Here is a 24,176-nt window from a genome sequence, read left to right as displayed (position 1 = left end):
CAAACAACAGAAAGGAACCTCCCTCCATATTCTGATGGATTTCTTCAAGTATTTAGTTTTTATTAAGGCCTGACATTTACACACACACCTTGTTTTTTTTAAACCTACACTAAAAAGGTTTACTTTGATCGCAAGAGACTGACGTTAACACTATTTTCTTCTTTGAATTTCTGAAGAGTTGTAACATGAATGCAAAGCAAAAATGATCAGCACCAAGGCCGCCTGTTCAGAGGGGCTGACGAAGGAAACAGCAACTTGGCTATAAATCTGTGTCGTGAGTCACTGTTGTGAGGTGAACCCGCCAAACCCCGAATTAATGTAGAGAAAGTTGGTGGGAACTGGGAAGCGGGAGCAACAGCTCCATGCAGAGGTGTTTCTAAACAAGGAGCTTCACAGGAGGCAGAGAAAGAGAGGAGCGGCAGGAGATGCGCAGCTAAATATAACGGGGATCAATCAATAAACAGGAAACCACAAAATCATAAAGGGCTCCGCCAAAGCGTTAAAGGCATCAAGAAAAGACGTCAAGGAAATTTCAAAGGTGAGTGTAGCATTCAAAAAGTGCAAGTTGTATGAAAGTGCTTTATTTTGAAAAAATCTGATTGGGGGGGGTTGATACGTAGGTAGAGAACGACTCACCCATTGCTGACCACAGCAGAGTGTCCAAAGCGGTTGACGTCCCTGTGCAGCCCTGGTCTACGAAGGACTGTCCACCTATCACACGCTGAAAGACAGAGGGGGGGGGGGGGGGGGGGGGGGGGGGTCAAGGGGAAATTTAATGTGACAGAAAAATACAGCACTAACATATAACTGTTAAGTGTAAAGAATATCAGGATTCCTGAATTTGACAAATAAAAATGGGTAAAATGTGCTGTGCATTTGTCTTCAGCCCTGCTGAGTCAATACTCTGTGGAACTAGCGTTCACTTCGATCACAGCTGCAAGTCATTCGGAGGCGTGTCTCTTCCAGCTTTGCAACCTCTGCTCACTCCTTGCAAAATGGATCAAGTTCAGTGAGACTGAAAATAAATTATTATGTTGTTTTAGGTCTAGACTTTGACTAGGCCCTTTCAACACATGGTCAAAGTATACAGGTGCTGGTCATATAATTAGAATATTATGTAAAAGTAGATTTTTTTTTTCAGTAACTCCATTCAAAAAGTGAAATTTGTATATTATATTCATTAATTACACACAAATGATATATTTAAAATGTTTATTTGTTTTGATTTAGATCATTATAGCTGACAACTAATGAAAACCCAAAATTCAGTATCTCGAAAAATTTGAATACTAATTAAGACTAAAACAAAGTAAGAACATGAAAAGTATGAGCATGTACAGCACTCAATACTTAGGTGGAGCTCCTTTTCCTTGGATTACTGCAGCAATGCGGCGTGGCATGGAGTCGGTCAGCCTGTGGCACTGCTCAGGTGTTATGAGAGCCCAGGTTGCTCTGATAGTGGCCTTCAGCTCTTCTGCATTGTTAGGTATGGCGTATCACATCTTCCTCTTCCCACTAGCCCACAGATTTTGCATGGTGTTAAGGTCAGGCAGGTTTGCTGGCCAACTAACAACAGGGAAACCATGGTGCTTAAACCAGATGCCAGTAGCTTTGGCGCTGTGTGCAGGTGCTAAGTCCTGTTCATGTCCTGTTTAAAACTCAAGGAAACTTTTAAGATTAGTCTTAAAAGTAGACAGGGTGTCTGCCTCACGGACCAAAACTGGGAGTTGGTTCCACAGGAGAGGAGCCTGATAGCTAAAGGATCTGCCTCCCATTCTACTTTTAGAGAATCTAGGAACCACCAGCAGACCTACAGTCTGAGAGCAAAGTGCTCTGTTAGGAACATACGGGGTAATCAGAGCTCTGATATATGATGGAGCTTGATTATTAAGGGCTTTATATGTTAGAAGAAGAATTTTAAATTCTATTCTTGATTTAACAGGAAGCCAATGAAGGGAAGCTAAAATTGGAGAAATATGATCCCTCTTGTTGATTTTCATCAGAACTCTTGCTGCAGCATTTTGGATCAGCTGAAGGCTTTGAACTGCATTTTGTGGACTTCCTGATAGTAAAGAATTACAATAGTCCAGCCTTGAAGTAACAAATGCATGGACTAGTTTTTCAGCATCACTCCTGGACAGAATGTTTCTAATGTTGGCGATATTCCACAGGTGAAAAAAGGAAACTCTGGAAACCTGTTTAATATGGGATTTAAATGACATGTCTTGGTCAAAAATAACACCAAGATATTTTTTTTACTTTATTGCCAGAGGCCTATTTAATGCCATCCAGATTAAGTGATTGATTAAGAAGTTTATTTTTTGAGGACTCTGGTCCAAAGATTACAACTTATGTCTTGTCAGAATTTAAAAGCAAGAAATTTAAAGTCATCCATCTTTTGATGTCATCAAGACATGACTGCAGTCGAAGTAACTGATTGGATTCATCAGGATTTATGGATAAATATAGCTGAGTGTCATCAGCATAACAGTGGAAATTAATCCTATGCTGTCTGATCATTTTGCCAATCAGAATCATATATATATATATAGTAAACAGAATTGGTCCAAGGACTGAGCCCTGTGGTACTCCACAAGTGACCCTATAATTTGAAGATATTAACATGAACAAACTGGAATCTGTCAGACAGATACAATTTGAACCAGCCTAATGCTTTTCCCTTAATCCCTACAGTATGTTCAAGTCTTTCTTGCTCAGTGGAGCACTGAGATCTAACAGGACAAGTACAGACACAAGTCCATTATCTGAGCCCATGAGAATATCATTCTCAAACACTCAAACTCTTAAAATAGGTCATTATTTTGTAAATCTTTACATACTTGATTAGCGACTACTTTCTCAAGAATTTTAGATAGGAAAAAATATGACATATATGTCTGTATTTTATTAAGTGATCTTGATCAAGAAAGGCATCAATTTTAGAAATGATAACAAATCAGGAGAAATAGGATAAAAAGAATGTGTCTGTAAAACTTTCACATATATATATACACATATATATATATATATATATATATATATATATATATATATATATATATAAGTACTGTATATATATGGAAATCTTTGGGATGATATCCTTAAACATCCACCGGATATCACTATGAAGCACTCCTCTCTCCTTTTGCCTATGTGTAAATCTGATCTTGAAGCCATCAACTCTGTGTATTTTGTCATTTACATTTTAAAGCTTTGTTGTGTTTTAATGACCTTGGTGTCCTCGTGGTGTATTAGGTGTTCAGAGAAGATGCGCCATCTCAACATGTAAGGCTTCCCCGCTCATCAACAGGAAGGTTTGAGATGACAGGTTGCTAATGACCTCGTTAGGCGGCAGCTAATTGAGAGAGTTTGTCTTTATATCAAGAGATGCTACAGAGGACATGGCAACAGCTTCATAACTCGCAGGTCAATCATATTAAAAAATGAGCCAACTGGAGTGTCAGAGTCAAAAATTCTGGGTGTGGTATAACAAAGAACATGTTATGTTTAGGTGTTTATGTTACAGATAATTGGTCTATAGCAGGTTTTAAAAGGATTAAAATCTGACGTCTAGCGTACAACATCATACAGCATGGATTTCACCAAGTAGTTATTTAATGGGGTGACTTTGACTCAGTGGGGAGATTGGTCATCTTGCAATTTGAAAGCTATGGAACATTACTGTAAAGCAATTTAGTGTTTAGTATGACTAGGGAAAAAAACCTGCCAAATAAATGTAGTTCATTTACCATGTAAAACAAGGAAATGCCAAAATGGAAAAAAAAAAATGTGAGAAAAACGAATTAACTATACAAAATACAGAAAAATCTCCCGGTATATAAAAACAAGATTTAAACTGTAGACTTTACTACTTTACAACTTTTTATGATGTTCTTTGGATTCTGTAACTACAAGGAACAATTTTCTAGGACAAAATCTTTTTTTTTACTTCCATACTTCTCGAGTTGATCTTCTTTCTTCTGTTAACGTGAAAATGGGTTCATGTAACCGAAGTTCACAAAGAAACCTTGCAAGGGAAAGGAAAACATATCTCCTCTCTTTAGAGCAAACATGCTTTCAGGACACATTGGTAAAGTAAAAAGGTGTGTTCACTGTAAGGAAAATATACTTTTATTAAGCAGTTTACAGCTGCTGGAGCCACAGTATATCCTCCTATCAGCACTACAAACCCAATACGGCTCTACCCAAGCTGGATATACAAGTTTTTCACATTTACATTGATGATTATTCCAAATGATATGTAAAACAATTGGAAAAAAAGCAATAGATGGTGGACTTCAAGCATGCTTGCATCGCCCACATGCAGTTCCTTGAGAACAAGGCATACTTCGACAACTACAGTTGCTCATAATGCTGCTGTTAGACCCTTATTTTTACTTTTTTTAAAGATTTTTTTGCTTGTGTCTGGAAGCAACTTGGCAGAACCTGCGACACATTGCTACGCTCTAATTTAATACAATTATTGCAAAACATTACAGCAGCCAAATGTCTGCACTTCCTTCAAGAAGTCCAGTAATTTGGCTGCTGATTATCAAAGGTGAAAAATGAGAACTGATGCAACAGAGGACAAAGCACTACCAGTTCCTAATAAGGTATACTAACCAGAATCAAATAATTTTAGACTGCATGAACTGAATGAGAAATAAGTGGGAAATTTTGTGTCGGAAAAATTCAAAAGGCTCCATGATTTCCACAGAAAACAACGAACGGAAACACTCTTTAGTTGATTTTTAGTGTGTGTGTGTTTACTTGCAGCTGAACTTTGTTTTGCTCATTTTGATAGTAAAGTGAGGACTTTAATATAAAGCATAGATCTTTTTTTGGTCCTCACATTTTTTGGGGGGTTGAGGGTAGGTTTAGGACTAAGGTGTCAATAGCGTGTGTGTGTGTGTGTGTGTGTGTGTGGTTGGGGGGTGGGGGGGGGAGGGGGTCTCACAATGTATGGCAGCAGGGTGTAGCTGAAAAAGTTCTGTCATGCTTTATAATACCTGAACTGCATAAGGGTAATTTGTTCACTCAAATACTAATATTGTTGGGAACATCCTAATGTATTTTTTTTATATATATCCTTGTGGATTCCATTCTCGGGTCTTGTGGGGACACAGATGTTTTGTCAGCAAAACCTTAATGTAACCTGCAGGGTCCTGAATCCCGTTGGCACATCTGCTGAGGTAATCATCAGTCAGCAGGCTCTCTAGGTGTGCACAGCTCAGTTATGACCAATTTCTAGCTGCAGCTCGCAGCACATGTGGTGCTAAATCGTCAGCTAATTTTAACTGATGCCACTTGGAACTCAGAGCCCTAAAATAAGCCTACAGGTTCCACAGGCAATGCATATTGTAGGAGGTTCTTTCCTTCAGATCAGGCACCAGTTTTTACAGCTTTGAATTTAAGGTATCTGGCTTCTGTCTAAATACAGCCCATCCGTCTCAAGGTTCGCCGTGTAGTGCGTTCAGAGATGCTCTACCGCATACCTCGGTTGTAACGAGTGGATATTTGAGTTGATTTCTGCCAGCTCAAACCAGTCTGGCCATTGTCCTCTCACTTTTGGCATCAACAAGGCATTTGCGCCCACAGAACTGCTGCTCACTGTACATTCTTTCTTTTTTTGGACCATTCTCTGTAAACCCTAGAGATGGTTGCGTGTGAAAATCCCAGTAGTTTCTGAAATAGTCAGACCAGCCCGTCTGGCATCAACAACCATGTCACACTTAAAGTAACTTAAATCACCTTTTGTTCCCCATTCTGTTGCTCGGTTTGAACTGCAGCAGACCATCTTGACCATGTCTACATGCCTAAATGCATTGAGTTCCTGCCATGTGATTGGCTGATTAGAAATTTGCATTAACGAGCAGTTGGATAGGTGTAGCTAATAAAGTGGTCGGTGAGTATATATATATATATATATATATATATATATATATATATATATATATATATATATATATATATATATATATATATATATATATATATGCCTGTCTGGGATGGGATGGTACTAGGGAGTTTTTGCTAACCTGTGGTCATGCTGCTTGGTCCATTACTGGCCCAGCTGATGAATCACGCTGACCTCAACGCCTTTAGTAAAGGACTGTGGTCCCACAGTTAAAAATAACGGAGGTATAAAAAAATTACATTTTCTCTACTCCACTCATTCCTTCTCCTTCCTTTCCAGCATATTTGTTAATTTAACTCACTCCAGTTTCTTTATTGCTGTTTTTATTAATGATGTTTGCAACTTGGGGCTGCACAGTGGTGCAGTGGGTAGCTCTGGTGCCTTGCAGCAAGAAGGTCCTGGGTTCAAGTCTTTCTGCATGGAGTTTGCATGTTCTCCCTGTGCATGTGTGGGTTCTCTCCGGGTACTCCGGCTTCCTCCCACTGTCCAAAAACATGACTGTTAGGTAAATTGGCTTCTTCAAATTGTCCTTAGGTGTGAGTGCGTGCGTGAATGGTTGTTTGTCTCTCTGTGTTGCCCTGCAACAGACTGGTGACCTGTCCAGGGTGTACCCCGCCTCTCGCCCAGTGAACGCTGGAGATAGGCACCAGCACCCCCCGCGACCCCATGAGGAATTAAGCGGTTTGGAAAATGGATAGATGGATGGGTGTTTGCATCTCACATAATATCAGATTGACTCAGTCTGATGTAGCCTGCTGTAAATCACTGAAGCTGCATTTTATTATTGGGTAGAAAGAAAAATAGTTCGACCAGCGACAGGTTCGGCCTGTTGGGAATTGTCCCACGCCTTGGTCTGACTGACTTTAGCCACCACTCAAAGTTGGTACTACTGGGAAAGCGTCATTAATCCCGTTAGACCATTGCACTGTATGGTGGATCCCCCGCAGCCGTTGAAAACTAGATCAAAGTCCCACTCACGGTTCACAGCTGCCTTAGAGAGTGGAGCATTATTACAAAGTGAAGAACAGGTTGACACATCTCGATATCCGGAATCATAACGGCTACGATCTATACTGGGATATCGATTTTACGCCCTATTTCCCAGTCCAATATCAGAATGCAAGGATAGGAAACTTCATGTATTTATTTGTAAAAAGCTTTACTGTTATCTAAACCAACATTATTCATCATATTGTGAATCGAAACCCGCCCCTCGTGAGAAAGTTTCAGACGTGTACTCCGAACCTGATGGGATGGCAGCCCCCACGTTTCTTCTTGAAGTTCCTCTCTAGCTACAATGGACAGACTCAGTTTTACCAACTTCATGTGAGTGTGAAGCTGCTAAACTGTAGGCTTAGCACTCATTGTAGGAGCCACACCTCTCTCTGTCTGTCTCTCACAGACACACACACACACAGCGACAGAAATATATAACCCACACATCAACAAAGATTTTAATTTCCTCTCAGGATATGAGAAAATCTGTGTTAATAATGCATGGTGGGATAGAGCGCGCAATCGCGAGGCCAGATCGAAGCAGGCAGGCAGGCCGTTCTGATTGACAGTTTGATCTGATCTGCACTAATAGGCAACTTGATGAAGAAGGCCAGGAGGAGGAAGAGGAGGAAGAGTATGAAAACTGAACAGCATTGCCCTCCCCCCCCCCCCCCCCCCCACCAACCCCCACCCCACACAGTCCTCTTAAAAAGCATCTTCGAGCCTTTCAGACGGTATGTGAATTTGTGAGTGTTTGTGTGCAGCAAACAGTATGTGGGTGTCTAGTTGGAGAGGACCGCGTTTTTTAATCAGAGTTCATTTTCCCCCCAAAATCTAATTAGAAGCGCGAGGGTGGCAGGGTTGTTGAGGGTGGAGGGTGAGAGAGGATGGGGAGAGGCAGAGCTGAAGGGGAGGGGGGGAGGGGGGGGGGAGAATTAAATCCAAATGAAAAGTGCTTTCCATGTCAAGCAGAATCTAATGTGTGGCAGCGGAGGAGCAGGAGATGCTAATAACATCATGTCGCCCCTCCAAGGTTAGCGCGGTCCAAAAAACAAAAACAAATTAGTGCGCCAAACCGCCGCTCGCAGCATGCGCGCGGAGGCACGGAGGAAAGAAAGAGTAAATGAAGACGAAAGCAGGGATGCTGGGAAGCAGCTTCCACAGGTTGAACTAATTAACCATGTCTTGCAGAGATGATTCGGAGGGCAGCGGGCTTCCAGAGGAACTTGGCCGCACTCGATGCAAGTTTTCCTTTTTATTCACGTTTTCTGTTAGCGGCGTGGCGGGACTGACGACGGCGGGCCCCACCGGTTGAAATAGCTCTCCAAGTAAAAGCAGAACTTCAGAGATCAAAGACCAGAAATGCCATCTACACATTAAGAGACGGCAAAAAGAAAATAAACACGGAGATTCCTGGAGAAAGCAGCTGACTGGAATCTGAAGGTCTTCAGCTTGATGGGTCCTGACTGATGACCCGTTGGTCTAACTATGAATGGTGGAAACATGGACATGTGACTGGCAACACCGCAGTTAAGCTCAAGGTTGTTCACACCATTGACAGATTTATATTTGAAATTATTGTGATTTAGCTAAGAACCTTGTTTTTGATACAAAATAAGACATCTGTCTTTCTAAACACAATAAAAAAATGAAAAGAGATTGAATGATTAAAAAAATGTAAATGTTTATTCAAAACTGCCATGTAAACAGTTTTTACACTCTTTCTAATAATCAACGGAAAAATCCCAGAGTCCACACCTTGCTCCATTCACATCCGACCGTTAATTAATCAGAACCGTTCCATATTCTCTGTGACTACTCTGAACGTTACTGTCGGCGGATCCACTCTCCGTCGTTCTTCATGGAATTACGGAACAATTTCCAGCTCGGTTCTGGTCCGTTGGGCTCTGGGCGGGTCAAGCTCCACAATTCCAACCGCAGCAAACAGCAAAAAGTTCGTCAACAAGCTCTGGTTTGTCAAAGTTAAATGGTGTAAATAGAGATTGTTAACCTCAAATTGAATTAATTTTTTTATAGTCACAATAAATTAACTGTTATTTCTATATCGCATGCAAACCACTCTTGTTACACCATATAAGGAAAACGTGGTCCTCTCCAAGTAGATTTGCATCCTGCTTGTAATGACGATGGTCACACATGCTCAGCTGGAACCAAGTCTTACATACGTCTGTCTGTCTGGTGCTTCTTGAAGCACTGACTCCAGCTGCAGTCCACTCTTTGGGAATCTCCCCCATATTTCTGAATGGGTTTTGTTTCACAACCCTATCCAGTGAGCGGCCATTCCTATTGCTTGTACACCACATCTTTTCCTTCCCTTTGCCTCTCTAGTAATGTGCTTGGACACAGAGGTGTGTGAACAGCCAGCCTCCTTTACGGTGGTCTTTTGTGTCTAGCCCTCCTTGTGCGAGGTGTCAGTGGTCGTCTTTTGGACAACTGTCATGTCAGCGTTCTTCCCTGTGATTGTGTCGCCTATAGAACTAGACTGAGAGACCATTAAAGGCCTTTGAGGGTGTTTTGAGTTAATTAGCTGATTAGAGTGTGGCACCATGTGTCTTTAATATTGGACCTTTTCATTATATTCAAATTCGTTATCAACTATAATAAAAGTTAAAATAATAAATATATTGAAATATATTAGTCTATGTGTAATGAATGGATATAACATACAAGTTTCACTTATTGAATCAAATTACTGTAGGGGATCAACCTTTTCATGATATTCTAACTATATGACCAGCACCTGTAAACAGCAGTGCTGCCGCTTTATCGTCATTAAACGGTGCTGCATGTCATTCATCGAAACATGCGAGTGAATTTTCTACGTGTTTTTGTGTGTTAAGAATGGACTCCCTGTTATTTCTTCTTCCGCTGCTACTCCTGCTTTGTAGTAGCAAAACCTTGGATTTAGTTAAATAACCGCAGTGAGTGTGATTCACAGCTGTAAACAATCAGTCCCCCATAAAGACGCAATAACTCTCAGCTTTTTGTCTCACAACTTGACATTTTAGTTGCGTACCTGCGTAAAATGCTCTTTAAAGTACCAGACCTAGATCCGTTAAACATACTACACTCCAAGTACATCTTTGGATCCAACCATCAACCTGAAACTTTGCAGCCTGCTGCACACCCTGCTCCGAACAGAGAAAATCACGACGCTAGGTGGTTTTCTTAAAAAAAGATAAGAAGCCTTCATAGGTTTTGTAACCATATTATGAACCTGTACCCGTCTTCACAAAGAATCCTAAGGCTAAAAGTAGCTCTTAGTGACGTCATTTTAGGAAAAATCTTTTCCAGACTTCTATGATTTTTCTTAAAAATTCACCTTAGTGAAATAAAAGTAAAATATTCACTAAGCATCTTAGGCCTTCAGAGAGCTCCTAAAGTGATAAAATGTTAGGAGGGGTGAGGATGACGTATGGCGACCCTAAGAGTATCTCAAGCAGGGAAGATGGTGGAAACAGAGAGAGCTGATTGGCTGATCCACCACCTAAACAGTGGAGGAAATGAGCACAGAAACTTCTTTAACAATAATACAGTTATTAATATGTAGACAATGTAAACTTTATCATCCCCACCAGGGGTAATTTATTACTTTCAGCGGCTGGACAGGTTAAAGGTGCAGCTAGTAATGTAATTTTGTTGAGGATTTAAAAAAATATTGAAAAAATTTTGAACTATGGAAAAAAAATATTGGTGAAATGTACAGAGAACAGAGGGATTTTTATATTGAATATTATATCATATATAAACTGCTATCAACAATAAACATTTTAGAAGAAATGGAAATATTTGCAGAAACGTATATACATAAATAAACACTCTACACACGATAAAAGAGGTGAGAAAGTATTTTCTGTGTCGTACATGATGATGTCAGTAGCCCAAATGGTCACATGAAGTTTGCTCGTGTGATTTCATCTCTTCTCTGACTTTTGATTGCTGCACGGAGCGCTTTGAAATTTCCATGCTGATGCGTAAAAACACCAAGACGCGCAGAAAAAAAGGCGCATTGATCTGCGGCGATGTGCCTCAAAGTCCGTGTATTTGCGCCGTGATCCAGGGACCAGTTTACCTTTCAGCACTCCTCTGTTCTCCATCCAGAGATGTGCGGACAGAGGCGCTGCTCCTCTGGGTTTTCTCCACCTTTAGTCTCCATTTTATGTCGATCGTTTTGCCAAATCCAACCGCTTTATACAAGAAGGCAACCCCAGTAAAATGCTGACAGGTGAGTTTGTATTAATATCAAACAGAAGAAGCAGTAAAATCACCAGTATGGTGAGAAAACACAACAATAAGGAAATCAAAATAATGCTCAGGACATAAATAAGGTACGTTCAAACATTTTTATGCTGTGTGACAATTACTTAATTTTTCTTTCTTGTACTAGCAACCAATCAGAGCTCTTAAAAGACAGCGTCACACCTGACAACGCGGCTGACCGCACCTCCTCACTAGGATAAAGATTTCTGTCATTGCCTTCCTCAGAGTCGCTCTCCGCAGCGATCCGAGGAAGGCAATCTGAACTTTTAGGCTAAGATAGGAGCTCTCTGATAGGACTCTGATAATCTCTGTCAAGACGGGCACTGATCACTGATCTAGATGTTATATTACATGGTGTTATTTCAGTGAAAGAAATAGCAGTTACAGTATGTTTCGTCTTTAATCTTAAAAAGCGACGATAACAATTCATGAGAAAGCACCAATATACCCTGAAATACAAGCAGTAGATGGTATGTATACCCAAGTATTCATCTGAGAAAGGCTTAACAGTAATGAAAAAGGAAAGAGCCCAACCCGGCTGAACCCTACTTTGAAAACCAGCAATCTCCTGTGTGGCTCTCCGGTTGTGAAACACCACCATGGTTCTTTCAAAGAACCAGTTAAGAACTGGCAAGAGGCACGGGGACCAATTTGGTAGGAAAACCCCTATTAGTGCTTTGCTTGCCGACTCAGGCTTCTCCAACAAGTTGACGGTCATGCTTTGAGCAGGGATCAAATGCAGGTTCTACTCAGTGACACGCAAACCAGTTTTGAACTATTTTTCTGCGCATTTTACAGAATGCTTTGTTGATATCCTCCCCTCACTGAAACAAAACCAAGAACCTTTTTGGACCGTGAGACTGTTTGATTGGAAGTGAGTCAACTTAGTCAGAAAGGCATAAAATACTGCACTAAGGAAGACAGGGTCAGTTTTAGCCAGCGGTGACCGTCCTTAATGGGAGCAACATGCTTCCCTCTCATCTGGCGGACCGTGCAGGCTGCCTGGAGCGAAGCGCAATGCGAGTTTTTCTTTGTGCCAATGAAGTTTGAAATCAAGACAAGTTTTGTCGTGGGTTTTTTTTTTTCTTTCAACACCCACCCTCCCTTTTGCATGTCGTTGTGTCGCTTGTGGACAACAAAGTGTAGAAAGAAAAAAAAATGCGAATGAATATTTAATGGTATTTATAAAACGCTAAAGAGAAAGCACTGGGACATGAGAAAACATACAATTCCAGTGAATCCTAATAGAAAAAAAAAAGTGCAGAATCTCATAACGTTAAGACTCTGAAGCTCTGAGTTTATCACCTTTAATTTAGCTTTTTATTCAGTCTTATTACCTGCCGCACCTTTATTGTCTTAAGGCGATTCTCTTTTGCAGCAGAGTGTGCTTTCTTTTCCCCTACCTAAATCCCTGCTTCATTTATTCTTTATTTCTAACAACTCTGCACCCCCCACCCACCTCCCAGCCTAACACACTGCTCCCTTATTTCATCTGCATCCTCACAACCAGAACATCTTTGTGTTCTTTGCCGCAGGGAAAAGTAGGACAAAAAAAAAATAACAAATAATAAAAGTGAGAGTTTGATTTGGAACAACCACGATCCATCAGATGATATTACAATGTATGACATTATTCATGTATTCTTTTGATTTGATCTGAATTTTAACGCTAATGTTCTGTTTTGTCCTCCATAGCACTTTTGAAATCTCAAGATATGCTGCCTCCCTTCAGTGGCTGAAGGTTCCCCCTCGGCTCTTTTAATAAACATGCAAAACAACTTCTCCACCAGAAAAGAGGAATATATTTCTTACTTTACACGATATGTCCAAGTTAACTCATTAACCCATTAAAGTCCCTTATCAGCACAGCCCCCTTTCAGCCATTACATGTGTTGGTATACAGAATAGTAACAGTTTTAAGGCCAGAAATACCTGCTTTCTTGTTAATTAATCGATGACTTTTGAGATTTTTTTTTAATGGAAATTAAAAGTAAAGTGGAAGCTAAATAAAACTGTAAGTTAAAAAAAATTAATAATCTTGAGCTAAGTGAAGGGATCAAGATTAGTGGGCATGAACAGGATCAATCCCATCCTAGTGTTGGCACATTTTAAAAACAAATCTCTTGCATTACAAGGACTCATTACCAGAATACTTCTCCTTCATCCTCATGTTCTGTTTTGGTCTGACTTTTTTATTTTAAATCTGCATTATTTGCCCCCTTTCTTCATAAACAAGCATTCATCTTTCTTGTGTTGGTCATTGTGCTCCCCGTTGCTTCGCTCCTGTGAAGAAATGCCGTAATCCCTCTTTTCCTCTCCCGGTGCTTTCCTTTTTTTTTTTCTCCTCCGTGTCTTGACAAGAGGTGGAAACGCTTTTTGCCATCTGCTCTATGACGCAACGGGGTTTTTGCAATGGTATCTTTAATCATCCATATTGTTCCTACATCGCAGGGTCTGCATCGCCCACACTCTGTTTACTCTCATTGTGCTCTGTCTGAGGGTCTGATTTTGTTTGCTTTGAGTTATGGGGGATTTCATTTGCAGTACAGTTTTTTTTTTTTATTTCTCTTTAATATATTAAGAACAACTTTAGCCGTTTCAGCCCTAGCATACACACACACACATATACTGTATATATATATATATATATATATATATATATATATATATATATATATATATATATATATATATATATATATATATATATATGCATATATATATATATATATATATATATATAACAATATTTATATTAGCTTTCACCTTCTGGCTAGTTACTGAAGCTAAAACATACAGCCAGAGTTGTCTATATCACAGCATTTTCATGTGGTAGAATGGTTCAGTACAAGTCCAGACCTAAATTGAATAGGGAAAACGTAGCAAGAGATGACAATTAATATTCACAAATGCTTATCATTCCATCTGACTGAGCTTTAGTTATTTTGACAAAGAGGAATGGGTGGAAGTAGTTCGTACAGATGTAGCCGAAGCAGATTGGGCTGTAATCAAAGCAGAAGGCTTTCCATTGACACCAGGTGACTAAAAACAAATGCATGTGGCATTTATGGAAGTTTTGCTTGTAGAAAACAACAATTGCTTATCCTTTCATGTTTGCTTCACAGTTATGCACCACCTTTTGTCGGTCTGTCGCGTTAAAGCCAACTAAAACACTTTGAAGTCAGTGGTTGTAAAGTGACAAGAGAGGAAAGAGTTCAAGGGTATCAACACTTTTTGTAAGGCACGTCATTGTATCATGTGGTTTTTGTCCCCACACCCTGAGTGCTGTTAATTGGACGCTCATGACACTTCAGCCGCCTGAAAGATGCAACAACAGACATCCCAAAAGCTGCGAACAAAAAGGGAGAAAGATCTGGCTTATTATACCTTCAGGACTTGTTCTTACCTATATCGTATGCCAGGAAGTCAGCCGAAAAGCACTTGGCTCCGTTGCTTAGAGATGTGTCATTGTGAGTGTTTCCTCCAAACACCAGCATTGTGCCGCTCAACAGCACCGCCGAGTGGAGGTACCGCGGCAGACCACTCTCCCTGAGAATCAACCTGCACACATACACAGGCGTAAACGCAGAGGCATTTTATTGCAGTCAGGAGAAGGGCAGACATTAAGGAAGTTCTCATTTGTCAGGAATGTGGCTGTTTCTCAGTGTGTGAGAGACACACGATGGCATGTTATTGAAGGCAGCTCTCTGGTTGTGTGACCCGGCCCGTGGTGGCTGCCCTTCATGCCAACTGTTCCGTCATTAGAGTTGAGCACACACACACTGAAACACACACACACACACACATACACCAACGCACACATAGACATCATAGGAGGTCTCAGTCTGCTGTGTGAGACTTTTCCGAGGTTTGGGGGTCACATAGATGAGAACAACTGCGGCTTCTTAAGTTACCACAGCCACTCTCGCTGCCATCAAGAAACTGTCTCAGAGAACACTGTCACGTTTTATCATCCTTACATTTGTAAGGTAAGGATGATAAATGTGCTCAAAAAGGATTGTAATTGTTCAGAGTGCTACATTTTAGACCTCAAAGTTTCCTCAACTTCCCTGAAGAGATGCTATGAGGGATACTTGTTCATTTGGCTTAAACCACGTTCAAAGCGTACGTTAACATCCTTCTTGTATCATCACTTTTCAGTCTGTCTACATTGTGCTCCATCTAGACAGATTGAGGACAGTTTGGCCCCGGTCGCCTTCAGAGGAGTCATGTGCATTAGTATTACAGTCTGGATACAGTCCATACTGAGGCCACAGTTCAAGGATCACCTGCTGATCAGACTTTACTCCACTCAACACCAAACATCTATCTATAGGAATACTCTGCAGATAAGACTTTTGTTTCTGTTGGAAGCTACTTAATATTCTGCCTCACAAAAAAGTTCAAACATGAAAGTTTCTATGAACTGGTTCAGTTTGTAGACACTTTGTTGGTTTCTGGTCATTTAGCCCCTTTGTCAGTTTAGACCCCCCTTTCACGCCTATTTGTTGCCATCTGGTACTTTTATCCTTCCATTTTGTGACCGTTATACGGGCCTTAGCATAGTTTTCAGTTCTTCCTTTTCAAATTGAAACCATTCACTTGTGTGCCATATAAAGTACAACTACAATACTTTGGTCTGACTTCCTTGTTACATTACCCCCTGTTCCCCCTTTTTACCCCTGTTCTGAGGTGAGTCTTAGAACCACTCGTTTTGGTGCTGTCTCTTTAAATCTAAAGGAAGCGCTACACAGCCTCCAGGTCGCAGAGCATTCCGCTCCCCCCGATTGGCCATTTCTGAAGTAATGCTGGGGTATGGCATAATGTAACAACCGAACTTTTTGACTTATCCTTGTGTAGCTTCAGCTTCCTTAGACTTACTCCTGGGAGCTTAGACTATAAAATTGCTCCGATTTTATAGTTTCTTTTAAATTGCATGCATGTACTTGCATCATGGTTGTTAGGTATTTTGTTGAGTAATGCAAATTGATAATAATACATTTAATTGTATATATTGCTTATGAAGATTTTCATTTAGAATCAGTTTAATCGCCGAGCTGCTTCATGCAACAAGTAATTTGACTTTGGTCATACAATACCTTGTTTCCTTTGATTGTGGTTTTTATCCCTGTTTCAGCGAGTTGACTTAGGTGAAATATGAGAGATTATGACCATTGATCAAATCAAAATAACTGAAACTTTCCGTTGGGTACTTGGATCAAATTACCTCACATTAGACTATGTGCCTAATAAATGAATGTGCTTTAGTTACCCCTTGAAAGTATGAATTGACACGTGGTCTGTATGAAACACCCCAAGGCAGGAAGCTCTTTTTATGTACCTGAAAATGTCAGGAATAAAATGACCAAAAGAATAAAATGAGGAAGGGTAAAATTATCTCTACCCCAAATCATATATAACTCAAGAATTAATTGATATGTTTTAGTCTTGTTTCGCAGTCAGTAACTTCCTCAGTTCATATTTGAAATTTAAAGAAACAGAGTCCACGCAAAGTAAGACAGATTTTAAAAGAACCCAAAATAACCGACGAGCATGTGCATGGTGTGTTTCTGCAGCATCTGTTTTAAAAAAAATCTGTTTCTCCAGCCTACATACACCCCCAAAAGGAAAAAAAAGCACTTTGGAATCTCTGTTTTATACACCAAAAAACTTTTTTATTTTGCTTGCACACCAACAATGTCTGTGTTAGTGGGGATAGTGGCCTTGGATCGTGTTAAATGAGTACGGAACTTTTCCCAAACCAGTCTCCCTCTGGTAGATTACAAGAACATTTGAGTCTAGACATTTTCCAAAAGTCCAGCCTCTCAAGTGACACAGGAGAGCAGCATTTCTTTCCTGCTGGAAAGTGAGACACGCAGCAGGCTGCACGGGGACAAGAGCACATTCATCGTGGTGGCTGTTACACGTGTGCATGTGATCTATGTGAAGGGACCCAGACTAATGGAGATGAGCTTCCCTTTTCAGCCGTCCATCTGTTTAAAGTCACCTAAGGTCAAGCCTCCTGTCTGATCCTTCTCTTATCACCCTGCTCTCCTGTTTCAGCCTGCTGCGAAATGATTCTCCTTCAAACAAAGGGTTCACGAACGCATTAATACTACAAGAACTACCAGGAGCATCAAATTCTGTATTCACACGCGTGTGACCCTATTTCTTTCAGATTTGTGCTAATTTGTGAGCTTAAAGAACAACATTGAGTAGTATGTCTGGCAAGTTCTTCAAAAAATGTGAACGAGTCCCTTCGCCTGTTTCCTTTTTCAGGAGTTACCACAGCAAGTTATTTCAACTTTCATACAGACTTGGCAAAGTTTTTACACCACTCAACGCTTTCCCTGGCCGGTATCAGAACCCAAGTCTGCCGTATCAAAGGCGCAGACCTAGGCCCAGGTTTTCTGATGAAAATGGAAAAGTTTGGTTGCATTTTTAAAGTTCGCTCACACAACAACGGCACAATTTTAGAACGTCTTCCAGGCTGTGATGCCGAGTATAAGTCGTTCTGGAATATAAGTCGCATCAGTCAAAAAATGCATCATAAAGAGGATAAAAACAAGTTGCACCGGACTATACGCATTTCTTTGGAAATTTATTTTACACAACGCAAGAATAAAAACCAATCTGGTAATCAGACTTATTCAATTACACATCTGCATCCACAATGGGCTGAATAACATGGAACATACCTGGGAGGTTGAATGAGGTAAATTAGTATAAAAAGCCAACAACTCCAACCGGGAAGTTTCTTGCCAGCGCATTTCAGCGTGACAGCCGCTGAAAGGTGTCAAAATTATGCTGAAATTAAACCATGTAACAGTGCTACGTGCTGAGCTAACAGTACAACAGGGATGTTTCAGAGCAACGTAAAGCTCACGCGCATCAGCAAAGTTGTAAACAGCCCAGACAACAGACCAGTAAGCTAGTGCTAGCTGTTACTAGCATCACGCACAGCCCAATAACAGGGTTCTATTGCGGTCTGGGCCCTTCGAGCTGCACTACGCAGCGCTCCGCTGTGTGAATGCATACTTGAAACGACGTACAACATACAAACGTGTTCAGTCTTTGTTGTCTATAAGTTAAGGTTGCAATATTTTTTTAAAATGGTACAGGAACACCATATGGTTTTCAAAAGCCTAGTGAGCCCTCTTGCTGCTATAGACTATAATGTTTACTCCTTGGTTTATGTCGGTCAATATGAATGACCATTTAAATTTTAGATATACCGATAAGTCTCACCTGACTATAAGTTGTAGGATCGGCCAAAATATAAACTTACAGACTTATAGTCTGTTAAACATGGTGATTAGAAACCTCTAATTTTCTGTTGTCATGTAAACAGGAAATATTGTCGTTGTTTTTTCTTACGGGAGTCCCTGGATCATGTGCAGTATGACAGAAATCAGAAGAAATTAACGCACACAACAAAACAGCTGCTTACAAATCTAAAAAACACAGAAGAAGAAAATAACAATGGCGGGTATCTCTTTGTTTAACAGATATATTCCTAAAAGTCCATGAGATCATTGTGTTTTTGTTAAATGTGAACAGACTTTTGTGTTAGTTTTCCTTGTGAAAATGAACCAAAAAAATGTCAAATAAGAAATTTTTAATCATGGTTAATTGATGACTAACTAGTCAACCTTAAACTACCAGTAGGGTTGTTGTTCAGAAAAAGATCTTACTTTTCTTTCTGAGCAAGGAAGCATCTTGTCTCTCACTAAAGACTTTTCATCCTTCCTACCGAGTTTTGAATTCCAGCAATTTACTAATTTTCCAACTCACATCTTTTCAATATTTATTCTTCTCACCATGTTCTCGTGCCAACGCTGTACCGGTACATGTGGTCCACCAGGCCATATTTATTGTTGCTCAGGGCCTTATATCCCCCGTGGACGTACACACAGCCGCTGGCTTCATCGTACACACTGGTGTGGCCGTAACCTCCCTGAACCACGGCTCCTCCGACAGACACAACCTGCCAAGAGTTTGACCCTGAAACACAAACACAGAGAGGGCGAGACACAAGGCTGATTAATGAAGAACACACACACACACTCCAACCTGCAGATCGAAGCTGATTCCTTAAAAGGTTTATGGTGCCTTGGCAAGTTTAGTGTTTCACTTTTACTGCAAAACTACAAACAAATCCCTTCTAATTTCAAAAGTGAGACTGAAAAGCAGTGCAAAAGATGGAGACAGAATGAGCAAAGCAGTTCTCAGTTAGAGCGAGATTTATTAAAAAAAAGTGTCATTGACACTGTGGAAACAAAGCTCAGATTTTTATTCTGCATGGAAGAAAAAAACTGTTAAAAACACCTACAACTCCATCCTTAATAATAATTTCATTTAAGTTCTTAGTTACAGTTTCTTAGAAAAGTATTGGAATCCCTTAATATTTTTTTTCAGATGTGATCATGTTGGAACTACAAGCTGTAATCTCTTCTATCTGTAATTTATGTGACAGACCAATACAAAGTTGTACACAATCATGAATAGGAAGTAAAATAATAACATGGTTTGCAAAATAATTTGCAAGTCAAAGAAAAAGTTGTTCAGTGTATTCATAAGGTTATAAAACAATATCCAGGGCTTTGGACATGTCAAAGAGGGATGGACAGACAGATTGGGTACGTGAATTAACCGTACAAGGCTCTCAGTCTTCATATTAAAATGTAAAAAGACAAAATAAAAACTTAAAAAGATATAGAAAATGCAATACAAATACAAAATTAGCAACAATAATTATGACTTTACAATACACTCAAATATATTGAAAACATCAGTACCGTACATTGTGAATGTAATGAACAGAAACGGAGGACCCAAAATTCAGCCAGACAAAAAAAATAATCAGATGAAGTTAAGAAAACAGTTTATATGAGGAGTAAACGGCTGAAGGTCGCGGGTGAACCGCTAGCGTCAGGGACAGGAACCTCTTCTCACAATCTGGGATCGGGCTGTGAAGTTCAGTGCAGGCTCCTGTTGGTGGAGACTGTTGCTGGTGATGCCCTAAGGTGAGCTGGCGTCCGATCAGGGAAGCTCTCAGGGTTTTACTCCTGGGAGTGGCAGGAGCTTGGTGGTCATAAGGCAGGCAAAGGGTCAGAACTGTGATGGCAGAGTCAGGCAGGAAGATCAGTTGGAATAACCAGAGTCTGAAGTCCGAGAGCAGGTCCAGAGTCAAAGCCGGGTGATCAGAAAACCAGAGACAGTCCAAAGCAGAATCCGTAGGCAGAGTCAGGACAAAGAAACAGGTCAGAAATCCAGGCAGCACAATAATCATGTCTGACGGGCTTGACAGGCTCAGAGGTTCAGAAGTCAGAAACAGGCAGACAGGATTCAGGACACTGAATTAAACTCACCGATGGCTCATAAAAATCTGGCACTAGTGACTGGTCTGAAAGCTGGTTTTATCGGCTCTCAGACCAGCTCTGCCCCGTTAATGAGAACGGGGCACAGCTGCGCAGGTGTTTCAGATGAGAATCAGACCAGCACTAGAGTCGACATCATGACAGTGAAGGTTTTAGATATCCAGTGAGTTAGAGGTTTGCCATCAGCCCAACTGTGGTATCTTTACACCAGTTGTGTGTAAAAAGGCTGTCTGTTCTGCTTTTTCTCAGACTGCATGTAAAAGATAAAGTGAGCAGGGTGCAGTATACTTCCATAATGATGCGGTATGCCCTCTTTTTACATCTTTGTGAGTACATAATGTCCACAGATGGAATTCCAGTCCTTTCTGCTGTAGTGATGACTCTTTGGAGATCCTTCTTTCTACCTGTGTGGTATTCACATACCACAAAGTGATACCAGTTTAAGGTTACTTTTCACCAACCCTCTGTAGGTCAACTTGAGAGGGTGATGGCTCAGGCCGACCTTCCAGAGCCGTCTGATTAAATGCAGCCGCTCGCTTATGGGCCTTTCTTGCTGTGACTGCAATGACCTGCTCAGACCAGATGACGTCTGAAGGCCAAAGAATTTGTTTCCCTCCATCCTCTCTACTTCAATCCTCCTGGTGGTGCGGGGGTGTACGTAGTTAAGGGCTTTCTTCCTGAAATTGATAACAAGCTCTCTTATTTTTTTCTCAGTTGGAGATAAGGTCATTTTCCCCTCCATAAGCGAGTATGTCTTCCACTGAAGCCCTGTGTCAGCCCTTCCTTTGACGAGGCATAACCCAAAACACTGGAAGCTGGAACAACAGAAAAGGTGGTTCTACAACCTCTTGACTTAGGGGGGTGAAGGTGCAACACATGAAAAAAATTTAAAAAGAGCAAGAAAGAACAGACGAAACAGCGATGTAAAAATGGACCACAGAGAACAGACGCTGAGAAAGTAGAAGGTCAACTTCTATCTCATCCCTGGCAGCTAATTACTGTGAACCACCTTCTCAGTGTGGTCATTAAATCCGGTTACCTCGTGTTTTACTCTCCATTTCTACTCCCCCTTGTTCTCTTCCAGGTTGACTCTTTGTCACTCCCTCTAAGGTCTAATGATGCTCCCTGCAGACCAACACCATGACAATGTCAGAGAAAGAGAAGGGCAGCCATAGGCAGAGGTATCTGCGGATAAAAGCGACAGATGGATGAGAGGAGACAAGGAAGGCGAGACCGAAGGTAGCGGAGAAGAGGAGGATGATGAGGACCAAACGGGAGCAATGACTGAGTGGGTCTGAGACCGAGGTTGGCAGATGAAGGGGGAAAGATGCAGAACATAACTAAGAGGATGTGAGAGGTGGATGAGAATGTTTGGAAAGAGGATAGAAAAAGAGGAAGGTTGGAGAGTGGAGAAATGCAGGGGTTTCATTAGTCACTGTCCTCTCCCAGACGCTCCGGCCTGGGTTCCACCTCTCCTTAATGACCACTCTCACTGTGCACCACTCTGTGTGTGAGTCAGTGTTTGGCTATTTGTCTCAGTGTGTGTGTGTGTGTGTGTGTGTGTGTGTGTGTGTGTGTGTGTGTGTGTGTGTGTGTGTGTGTGTGTGTGTGTGTGTGTGTGTGTGTGTTGGGAGGGAGGAAGGATGTAAGCATGTGTGTTTTCTTTAAACTGGGTCAAACTTATAGTTCTGACAGCTGTTCGATGAGAACACTGCAACATCGCCATCTGCTGGCTCCATGGGGCTGAATCTTGCACACACGGCAGGTGTTATGGTAAATCTGATATGTTTGTAGTTTATAAGTGACAGCGAGGATTACCCCTTATGTAATTGCATGTAAATAAGGATGAAAAATAGATGGCTGAGAGTTTTCCTATCAATGAATTTGATGCATTTCAAGAGTTTTAAGAACTCACAGTTCCCCCGAGGGCCTAAAAGTGACTTTACAATCCCATGCAAGCAGAAGAATTCATAAATTGTTTTGCTTAAAAATATTTACAATCTGTTGCCCATTAACTTAGCACACAGAACAAATTAGTTTTAAACTCAAACAATTTGTGTGGATGAATGGTGTGGGTTAACATGGCAGAGTCCCTTTGACTGACTTCCATCATACAAAAGGTTGTTTACCATTTGCCATAAAGGGAAATAACATGACATCAGAGTCAGCGGGTGCACTTACTGATGTTGTACTCCTGAACTTTGTTGGTGTAGCTGTAGATGGGCGAGTAACCGAAGAAGATCAGCATCACCGGGTCACCGTTGGACAGCTCCACCACGTGAGCCGTGTGGCCCTCCAGAGCACAAAGAGGTGCTGGAGACGCTTTCCGTGGTGACCAGGTACGAGTGGGGATGTTAAACAACCACAACTCATCTGTGATGTTGGCAGGTCCTGCCTCCAGCTTTCCACCAAACATGTAGATGTCGTCCTACAGGAAGGAAGACAGAAGAAGAACACGTTTTGAGCTGTGCAGACGTTTGCTTCATGTGACGCTGCACTTCCTTGATGCACAGTATTTCTGTATATTGTTTTCAGATGTTACGCGGTACAGTGGATCGGTGTCAGGGAACCCCGAGTCATTCATGGCTTCTACGCTCATTAGCCCAGCATAAAAAGTTTGCATGATAATGTCCTCTGTGTCACATTTATCACACCAGCTGTGATGTAAGCATATCTCCAACAACCCACATACGGTATATTAAAGTCAAATGTCAAATGGTGGCACGAGTTTGAAAGTTCTTACTCCAGTGAACAGAACTTTTAGTACTGGGAAGCCTGGAGCTGCATCCTCTTACGAATGTTAGGGTGCAGAGATCCTATTCTGGCTAACCAAAAAAATAAACTTAGATTAATGACTCTCCCTTCATTAATCTAACAATAAAAAGTACCAGTCTTCTTTTTCTTCTTCATCCTTTTTTTATTCTCCTCCTTTTCTCGCCATCCATATGTAGCTGATCTTATTACTTCGTACAGTCAGTTTCATTCTTCTAAATGGCCTGTTGCCATTTTGCCGTTTCGCATAAATTTACATATTTTGCACTTTTCCGACGTCACCCTGCTCAGTTAAACACTTCTTTGTTTTTGTTTTTTTTATTTTATGCTTTCCAACAACTTAGAAATGTACAACATTTTCTTCTTATTTTTCAAATGTGTCCTTACTGCACATTCTATTCTGATTTCTCACCCATGTGTGTATCTGCATGCTTGCAATTGTCTTTCACTTTCCTGCTGGTAAACCTGAATTCCCCCACTATGGGACATTAAAGGATATGTCTATTTTATTCTACTTATCAGGTTTTGGTTGCTCAACAAATAGGCATGAAAGTAAAATTAAATGACATAAGCAGAGTCCTCTATAGTGACTCAACGAGAAGCTGGTTCCTCTCGTTGGTCCACTGTCTCTGCATCAGAGACAAAACCCTCTCAACGTTTAGCAGCTAACATCTCCTTAGACCAAACACACCCTGCACCTAAACTGCTTAGACTGTTACTTCAGTGCCATAGAAGCAGTTTCTCCTCCAGGCTGTCTCTCTGATGGACATTTAACCGTCAGAGTATTCAGGACAAGACCATGCTCATGTGCACAAATCTAACCATGTCCT

General features: G+C 40.9%; 1 protein-coding gene across 1 annotated transcript in view; it reads right to left on the bottom strand.

Annotated features, from left to right (window-relative positions):
• LOC118556218 (attractin-like protein 1) overlaps window positions 1-24,176 on the bottom strand; it is a gene marked incomplete at its 3' end in the record, with an annotated part of 111,226 nt that overhangs the window by 18,327 nt on the left and 68,723 nt on the right. Inside the window, 4 exon segments of the mRNA XM_036126082.1 lie at window positions 637-721; window positions 14,601-14,755; window positions 19,015-19,198; window positions 22,756-23,002. Of these exon segments, the coding sequence (XP_035981975.1) occupies window positions 637-721; window positions 14,601-14,755; window positions 19,015-19,198; window positions 22,756-23,002 (671 nt within the window).

The sequence above is a fragment of the Fundulus heteroclitus genome, chromosome 22, assembly GCF_011125445.2.
Source record: "Fundulus heteroclitus isolate FHET01 chromosome 22, MU-UCD_Fhet_4.1, whole genome shotgun sequence".
In the NCBI taxonomy this organism is placed as follows: domain Eukaryota; kingdom Metazoa; phylum Chordata; class Actinopteri; order Cyprinodontiformes; family Fundulidae; genus Fundulus; species Fundulus heteroclitus.
Note: the sequence above shows the minus strand (reverse complement) of the source record. Positions and strands in the feature narration are given on the sequence as shown.